Genomic DNA, 8,914 nt, shown 5'->3' with positions numbered 1-8,914 from the left:
ATTCTTAGTTTTGGACTTATTATCCCTAAGATACATTCTCCCACTATTGTGAAGCACACAAAGAACATTTAAACAAAGAACTAAGAAACTTGTTGAAAGAAATATACAGTGTAACGTATACGTGACATCCATGCAAATAAATGGTAAAAAGATAATGATAAAGGTATAATTAGTACGAAAATTTCCTACAGTTTTCTTTCTTAAATAATTAAATATCTAATATGATTCAAAATAAGAAAAATTTATTATATATATGTAAATGCAAACCTTGTTCTACAAAATTCACTTTTTGAGATGGTCTGTATTCACTATTTTTTTTTTTCCATATAGTTTGCTATGCTGTCTGTGATTAACAACATTAAACTTTGGAAATACTAGAAAACATTGCATGTTTTTGGAACCATAACAAAGTTACTTCTACATATAGCACTGAATTAGTGAATTCAACAGCTTTGAATTCTATGTATGATATGATGATTGATCCTTCAAGTGTGTTGATCATTTTCGATGCCCGGATGATGCCATTAGCACAGCAACAGCCACAATGAACATGAGCAACATGCTACCAAGTAGCAGATATGTTCTTTTCGATGATTTACGATATTCACCAAACAAAACAACTCCCCAGAAGGTACTCACTAGTGGAAGTGCCTGTCAAAAAACACCATATATAATCTTTAGTTAGTAAGAATTGGTGGTTTGAAGAACAAGCACTTGTCAAATGTTGAAACAAATACATGCAAGGGAGAAATTTTCAAGTAAATATGACAATGATCATTAGCACTAAAGTTAAATTAAATGCAATTAGATTGTGGATTTTTTTTTAAAGCTCTAATACTATTTTTGAGTCTAAAGAAGGAGGTTTACCGGAAAGACACAAACATCCAACCATATAAGGGGTTGACATCACTTTTCTGTGCTCAAAATCTTAAGGCAATGGGTTAATAGGTCTTTCATCTTTATATAATGCTCTATTTTTTCATTCTATCGGATGGAACTTAGACTCACACTTAGATTCTCACATTAGACTAATGAAATATATTTTAAATGTCATCTTTCTAAATAACGTAGAATTTCCAAAATACTCTAAAAATTATTTTCTTCAAAATGTTTCATTGATAATTTACATTTTTTGAAATGAAAATAGTTTTGTGAAGATGAATTAAAAAGTAAGAAGTGACCTGAACAGCATCTGCTGCTGCATATCCTGCAGCCTGACCTCCCATAAATTGGAGGCCATTCCCAAAGCCACAAAGGAGACCAGCCAAGAAAGCCCAACCTCTTCCATCCCAGTCTCTCAAATAAGCCTTCAGTGATGACTTTGGTAAATTTAAGACAGGGTGGTAAAGGAAGTTGATGTTAAGAATGATGGCAATAACAAAGCAAGACACTGAAAAGTAAAAGAAGGCTGTGTAAACACTCAAATGGTGAACCCCTTTCTTCAGAGTGTGCCATTGATCATTTGTTGCCAAATTGAATGCTGGTGAGAACAGAGAGAAGCAAACTCCAGCAAAGAATGTTATAGCCAATCCAATGAAAGTGCTCTTCCCTAATACCTGCAAAACGGTTTAACAGAACACCATTTTCATCTACATCATTCTTCATCAGCAATGTCACCAAAACAAAATCTTTCAAAGAGTTTATTTGACATTTTAGACATCTTTTGCATTTCTCCATTCTTCATTGTGTAATATACAACATAAAATGCAAAAGGGTATGTGAAAATTGGATTTGATCTTTCTAATGTAACACTTGCCTTAATGGATCTTTTATTCTCAAGCTCTATAAGGAAAGCTGCAGTTCCTGCTTTGGCTTTATGTACAGAAGTACTTCCATCTTCTAGATCCTTCGAATCAACTATATATATGTAACAAAGGAGACGAAAAATGCCAGCATTTATCAAATACAGCAATTCCATTTGGCTAAGCTGGCTAAAGATGGCTAGTTACCTTCACTTGTTTCTATCGAAGTGGTCAAAGTAGTGTTCCTGGTTTCAAGAGTAAAATTTGGTGGTGAGATCTTAGCTAAAAATTCAAAAAGAAAGCTCACTGAAATCATAATCTCATAACTGCATCGATCAAAATTATCATCTAAACCTCATATCCTGGACAAAACACACCAGCAGAGGTTAACTTCATTTACAAACATAAGCAAGAAACATTTGCTCTCATACATTTTGTATATCAAAAAACAAACACATACTTAGCTGCATCTTTGTAATCAGCTGAAAATTCATTGAGCTTGGCCTTATTATCAGCAGTGTTAGATGAATGAACAGCAGAACCTAGACATACAGCAATCAAAAAGCAACCAACTCCTGGGAAAAGAATCTCAGCTTTGTTGATCTTGTCATCCAAAAAGTAATTGAAGGTTGTTCCTGTTACAGCCACAACAGAAATAGTGCAATTACACTAAGTATTAGTCCATAGCAAGCTATAAACTACATAGATATTGAAGCTTCTCTGAGTGTATGAGGATCCATTGGAATGTAGGACTTGAGTCTAGTAATGGTTAAGTTTTGTGGTGTGTTCTTCCCAGTGTTCTTATCAGAGTAAGCAACGTAGCTTCAGAATCTAAGAGGGGCATCTTTGATGGTATACCTATAACAACAGTTATGCTTGATGTGATCACTTCTACAACTGATAAGCCAACAAAAGCCCAAGCATACTGCGTTGAAAGATTTCCAACACTGAGGACCACTCCACCCCCCATGGCAAACAGAACTGAAGGCCAGTTTTCCTGCATCAGATATCATGCCACATTTATAAACCAGTCCAAAATAAATAGTCATATATCATAAAGTTCAAAACTAAGAATTCTACTATTCAACTTGATAGTTCCTAACCAGAGATAACTCTATAATTAGGTTGGTCACATAGTTTGATTTGATTGAATACTTGGTAACAAGGAAATCCCTTTTATTTTTCTCTGATTGATCCATTTTGATAATTCTGATATAGTTATTCATAGCAATTTGTGACAGGAATCAGGATACAAATACAAAAGTGCTTATACTATGAAGAACTAATTTGCATACAAACAACAAATAAAGTTATAATGCACACAACTCTCAAATCTATGAAAGAAAAAATCTCTCCAGACAATTCATAAAAAAGAGTATAAACTATTTCTCAGTAACTATTCTTATCATGAAACTAAACCGTACATGACAGATAAGAATGCAAAAATCCATATACTTGTTGAAAAGAAAACTGATTGAAATCTGTGATGAGGCATAGTAAGCTGATATAGAAAATGTTTGTGTTCTGCATAGAGACAGAAGAGAGAAGAGGAGTACCTGATGGAGCTGAGACAAGAAGTTGGGGGCAGTGTTGCCAACCTCTCCAAAGGTGAAAGCAATGATAACAGCAGCCATGAGATTGGTGAGTGTGTAGTCAAGGTAGGTGTGCTGAGGAAGACGACCTCGTCTCTCCAGCAGAGTCATTACAGCAGGCCATGTCCCCAAGAACAACAGGGACACCAGCATGCACACTATGGCACCCCCCTTGCTCTCTACCAAATACATTGAAATCAACTCCAAATCAATCAAACAATGAAACTCCAAAACTCACTTCACAACACAAATCAACACAATACCACACAGCACAAGATGCTCCGCTAGCTGATGCTCTCATATATTCATTAATACACCCCAAGTCAACCACACCACAGGGCACGAATCTTCAAAGCCAGGTCACATCCATAACAGTAATATCGAAAAGTTTCGCGAAATATCATTAAATACTTCATTACTTGCTTCTTTATGACCTCAATATCCCAAAAAGATCACTATATGGTCAAAATCCCACATCGTTATCTATAATATTTAGATATTTAATACAACTATAATATGTGTTGATTTTTCCGTCATATGAAAAATATGTCATTCATATTTGTTGCAACTTGCAGAAAAACCTTTCAAAGTAGTACAGACAAACTTATTAATGTAAGTTTATGGGTATCTTAATAAGGACCAACAAGACCTCCACTTCCCTTAATAATATTTTTATGAATCACATCAATAATAAAAGTTGAACGAAAATAATTAAAAATTAATTTTCCTAGATTCTTGCAAAATCATCACTGTATCCTTTCTTGGTGACCATGCATAACACCGCCTAAATATCTTTTTATAAATTAATTGTGAAAAAAAAAATTCAAAACTTTAAATGAAATATATCTCATTAATTTGATATGGATCACTACTGAATGATCTCATAATATCCATACTTTATGGAGATTTTAGAGTACAGTTATAACAATAACATTCTTTTTTTATGGATACGTATATCTGTAAATTGATGGTATCTAAAACCTTATGTTATTTTTAATTAATTTTTGTTTTTTTATCGGCGTTATGAAAGCGAATCTCATAAGAAGTCACGTAAGTGACGCAAGTGATCAGAGAAAAGGACCAAAACTAGTGTCATGCATTGAAAGCTTATGAATTGTATAATATATATATAGTTCACAAGTCTAAGAAGATTTGAGTTTTTTCTTTGCTGCTTAAAATAAAAGCAACTAGGAAAAGCGTGTGAGTAAGAAACTTAATGTGTAGTTGAGTTTGATAAGAATATTATTTTTCCATCTCAATCAAGACAAATGACATAATATTTGAACCTATGTACAAATCACATGCTATAATTTAATACAATAATAGTTAATATTCTTGTTATGTTGTTTCTTTCTGAAATTCAACATTAAAAATAAAATTAATTTACAATATAAAAATAAATACAGGCTTCATTTTATTTGATAATTTTATAGAATTAAATTAGATTCAATATTCATTTTTATAATAATTTTAGAGCTATATTAGTGTAAACTTTAATTTTGATTTATCTGAAATTATTATAATTTTACAATATTAATATATTCATTTTTATTATAAAATGTTTTATTATATTCCTAGTTTTATCAAGAGTACGTTATAAAGTCTCCTCTTAAATTATAAAAGATTTGTAGCACCGAACTTGTTTAAGAAACTAATAATTCTAATTTTTTTTATTTACCTAATCATGTTTACGAGGACAAACGAGTTGCTTACTACGTATATTCTATCAATTGCAAATTTTTATTTTCAAATGATGATCCGATCACATGTATGCACATTACAAATAGAATGGCTGGGGCCATAATAATGTCCATAACAAACATATTTTTTTTGACATTATTATTAATGTAACTTTTCAACTTTTTACATATTATATATAAAAAATATAAAAGTTTATCTTCTCTCACATTCCTCCCCTTCTATTTTTTTTTCTTCTTTTGTTTATAATAACTTCTCTCACATTCCTCTCTAACTGTTCAATTTCTTTAATTTTAAATTTAAATCTTTTAAACAATGTCTCAATTTGAAAAATATACATAAAAATAAATAAGGTATAAAAAATATGCATTACAAACAAAATAATAAAAAGTATATCAATATTAAATTTTAAATTCATAAAATAAAATAATATGATAATGAAGCAGATACAAATAAGCATCTTATTTCCGCCTTAGTATATCGTGAATTAATTAAAAGTAAAAGAGTATTTATCCATTAAAATATGCTTTAGTTATACTCTTTTTACAAAATAAAAAGTGTCACAATAATAATTAATAATTATATCATGCACACTAATTAGTTAGTTTTTTTGTCCAAAGTCCGATGTGATAAACTTAGGTTAATCGGTATTATTTGCTTTGATGTTTAGAATTTAGAAACAATTTTATTCTTAAAAGACTTATTGAGAAAATGAGAGGAGTTTTCATTTACCTCAATTCGTAAGGAGTGTGAATTGGTGTATAGGAATAAACCTAATTCCTAAGCGATGTAAATTGGGTGTACTAGAACAAACCTCCTAGTCTCATATCAACTAGAAGTAAAATCAGTTTAAAATATATAAGTGGATACAAATCTCCTCTTACAAGTTAGTTTTATGGAGTTAGACTATATTTAAAGTCCACTTTTTTATATATATCAAAGTCATGGTTTAAAGCATATTCTAGCGAGAAATTTATTAGTTGTCGGACATATTTCATTAGTTTCTAGTTTCATACTCAAGACTTAAAGTTCACTTTTTAAAATAGGGCTAGAGGAGTTTTTGTCTCCTCCATAAATGGTGTCAATGTTTTGGTTCCAAGTTTGTCAAGTGACATCTCAATCACCATATCTAAGGTATTCCACTTTAAAGTTTGGAACTCCCTCATAGTTTTGTCCTTAAAATATGACTTGAATGTGAAAGGAAAAAGAAATATTTAAATTATCATTGATCTCAACTCTTGGGTGATGTGGATTAGGTGTACTGGAACAATTTTTAAATCAAAACATTTATAAGTTTAATTTGAAATACCATACATATTTTTTTTTCCTTCTTTTATGAATTTTAAGTATTGATGTTAGTATATTGAAAATATTGAAAGTTGACTTAACTAGCAATTTTAACTTAATACTTACTTTAAATGCTTGAAAAAAAGAGTTTTTTCCGTATATAATAGGTATATTTATTTACTCACAAGAAACTTGCATCTAAAAAAACACGTGATTACACCAAAATAATATTTTTTTTATTTATAATTTATAATAATCATTTGGTAATGGAGTTCAATCCATCGTGATTAAAATATGTTTTTGGTGTATGGATCAGGTGTTCATCTAAAAATGTTTTTTACACTTATTAGTTTTTTTTCTTCGTGTCAAATACTCTAACCAATCAAGTGTACCCGGTAAAGATACTATAATATTAAGTTAACTCAGTATTTGATCATTTAAGCAATTAATGTTGTAATAAATGTGTCGATAAAGTTCCCACAACCATATATTTCATACCTTTAACCTGTATTTATAGATTTTCCATGGGCTTATGATTATGATCAGCCTAATTAGGGCCCACTTCTTTTAAACATCATTACCGACTTATTTAGCTTAATTGGATGATTAACTGATTTTGATAAGCACAAATTGCTTTCCTCCCAGCTCGGGCGATCGTTTTGGGGTAGTTCAGTTGATATGTACTGATTGGGTGGGTGCCAAAATATTTCGAGTGTATGAGGTCGAGTATTCACTTAAAGCAATCTTCCTCACTCTTCAGCTTTCTTCCTTGTTGTTCAAAAACTTCTATTGATTGGTATACTTGCTAAAGATATTCTGATGCTTAAGTCAATTCAGTATTCGATCGGTTTAACAATTAATGCTTTAATAAATGTATCGTAAGAGGTCCTACGACCATACCTTTGACTTGTATTTATAGGTTTCCCATGGGCTTCTTAGGGTCAGCCTAATCATGGTTCAATTCTATTCAACTTAATTACTGGTCTATTTAGCATAGTTGGATGATTAGCTAACTTTGATCGACACCGATCAGTTTCCTCCCAACCCGGATGATTGGTTTGTTATGTATTTTATATGTACCGATTGGTGCTATACAGTACACATGCCTCCAAAGCCTTGAGTTTGGACTAAGTCAACAAGCAAAAGGGTTTGTCAATACAACTGTTGGTGATGGAAGATTGCCCTACCTTGCAAATCGCATTAATGCCTCATTGAAGCAAAAATGTGTTAAATGATGTAAAAAATTTAAATTCTATCATGAAACACATTTGAAACCTCAAATAAACTTAACAAAATTTGGTTAAAAGGACTAAATTTACACAGTTCTAAAGATGATGGACTTAATTTCACTAAAAGTTAAGGGACCAAAAACATATTTAATCTTTATAATATTTACTCAAATAATCTTGTTGAATGTCTTATAAGTCCTTACACTTTAAAAAGTCTCTTCAACGATGATTATGACACAAACCATTATGATATAAGCTCGCCAAAACCAAATTTTTTAAATTTGAGATTGTAATATCACGATAGTTAATAACTGTTTCGGTTGGGTTTGGTGATCCCTTGCCCAAAACATTATGTTGTCTAAGGTTGGATGGACCTTGAAGACCGGACGAACATCACTCAAAGCGGGTGGATGTTGAGGACTGGACGAACCTTGAAGCGGACGGGCGTTGAGGACCGGTCGGAGGTAGCTTGCTCTCCCTCCTTCTCCGAGTTGGATGGGGCGTACCTGTCAAAGGTGCTACGACGCTCAAGTCAGTAAAATAACCGAACGGTTGGTACCGCAAATAATGCGTGTGGTGTGCATAATGAATAGCGTGGTCCAGAAATCGTACCTGGCACCTTTATTTATACTGGTTGTAATGGGCCTTTACCTTTCGCCGGCCTAATGACGGTGCAATCACACCTTAATCTTCATTAGGGGCTTTAATGAGTCATTACTAGTTGGCACGGTCATGGGAGGACATCTTGGGAGGACGGTGGATGACCTAGGAGGTTGGCCATGGGAGGACCGTATGGGAGGACGACCATGTGGAGGACCGTACGGCCAAGTGTGAGGATCGTACGGTACACAAGCCCCCCAAGCACGAGCATGATGTTATTCTACGAAGGGGTTTTGTTCATGACCTTCCTCATAAGGACAAGTTTTCCGGTTGGTTTTTGTGTATGTCCTCCCTGTTCGTTGATCACGATGGGTGGTTGGAAATATGGGTCTTGCCTTTGTCGACTGAGCTGGATACGCTATTGATCCTTTGACGAGGCCGGCCGAGATTTTTTGGCGAAGATCCACGGTCGCCGACCTTCAATTCCTTTGGTGAAGATCCACAGTCGCTGACCTTCGGTGAGGCTGTCCGGGATTCCTTTGGTGAAGATCCAAGGTCACTGACCTTTGGTGATGCCGATCAGGATTCCTTTGGTGAAGATCCACAGTCGCCGACCTTCAGTGAGACCGACCGGGATTCCTTTGGTGAAGATCCACGGTTGCCGACCTTTGGTGAGGCCGACCAAGATTCCTTAGGTGAAGAACCACAGTTGCTGACCTTCGGTGAGGCCGACCGGGATTCCTTTGGTGAAGATCCACAGTCGCCG

At 33.6% G+C, this 8,914-nt stretch overlaps 1 protein-coding gene across 2 annotated transcripts; it reads right to left on the bottom strand.

Moving 5' to 3' along the window:
- Window positions 1-222: 222 nt before the first annotated feature.
- LOC124835956 (ureide permease 1-like) lies at window positions 223-3,730 on the bottom strand. Of its 2 annotated transcripts, XM_088108195.1 has the most exons (8): window positions 3,598-3,730; window positions 3,299-3,513; window positions 2,601-2,739; window positions 2,203-2,377; window positions 1,950-1,987; window positions 1,757-1,857; window positions 1,182-1,556; window positions 223-651 (listed from the first exon to the last, which is right to left on the bottom strand). In XM_088108195.1, the coding sequence occupies exons 2-8, from the start codon at window positions 3,485-3,487 to the stop codon at window positions 499-501; spliced, it is 1,170 nt and encodes a 389-aa protein (XP_087964321.1). In that variant the 5' UTR covers window positions 3,488-3,513; window positions 3,598-3,730; the 3' UTR covers window positions 223-498. The 2 variants fall into 2 exon arrangements, with proteins under 2 accessions (XP_087964321.1, XP_047166963.1); XM_047311007.2 differs by having other exon boundaries at window positions 3,299-3,725.
- Window positions 3,731-8,914: the final 5,184 nt, after the last annotated feature.

This window comes from Vigna umbellata, chromosome 3, assembly GCF_029865625.1.
Source record: "Vigna umbellata cultivar VRB3 chromosome 3, Vumbellata_1.0, whole genome shotgun sequence".
In the NCBI taxonomy this organism is placed as follows: domain Eukaryota; kingdom Viridiplantae; phylum Streptophyta; class Magnoliopsida; order Fabales; family Fabaceae; genus Vigna; species Vigna umbellata.
Note: the sequence above shows the minus strand (reverse complement) of the source record. Positions and strands in the feature narration are given on the sequence as shown.

Coding starts and splice junctions, on each gene's coding strand:
- LOC124835956 (XM_047311007.2), bottom strand. CDS start 3,526: ATGTATTTGGTAGAGAGCAAGGGGGGTGCCATAGTGTGCATGCTGGTG. Junction 2,740..3,298: donor TCTTGTCTCAGCTCCATCAG/GTACTCCTCTTC, acceptor TATCTGATGCAG/GAAAACTGGCCTTCAGTTCT. Junction 2,378..2,600: donor AAGCATAACTGTTGTTATAG/GTATACCATCAA, acceptor TGGCTGTAACAG/GAACAACCTTCAATTACTTT.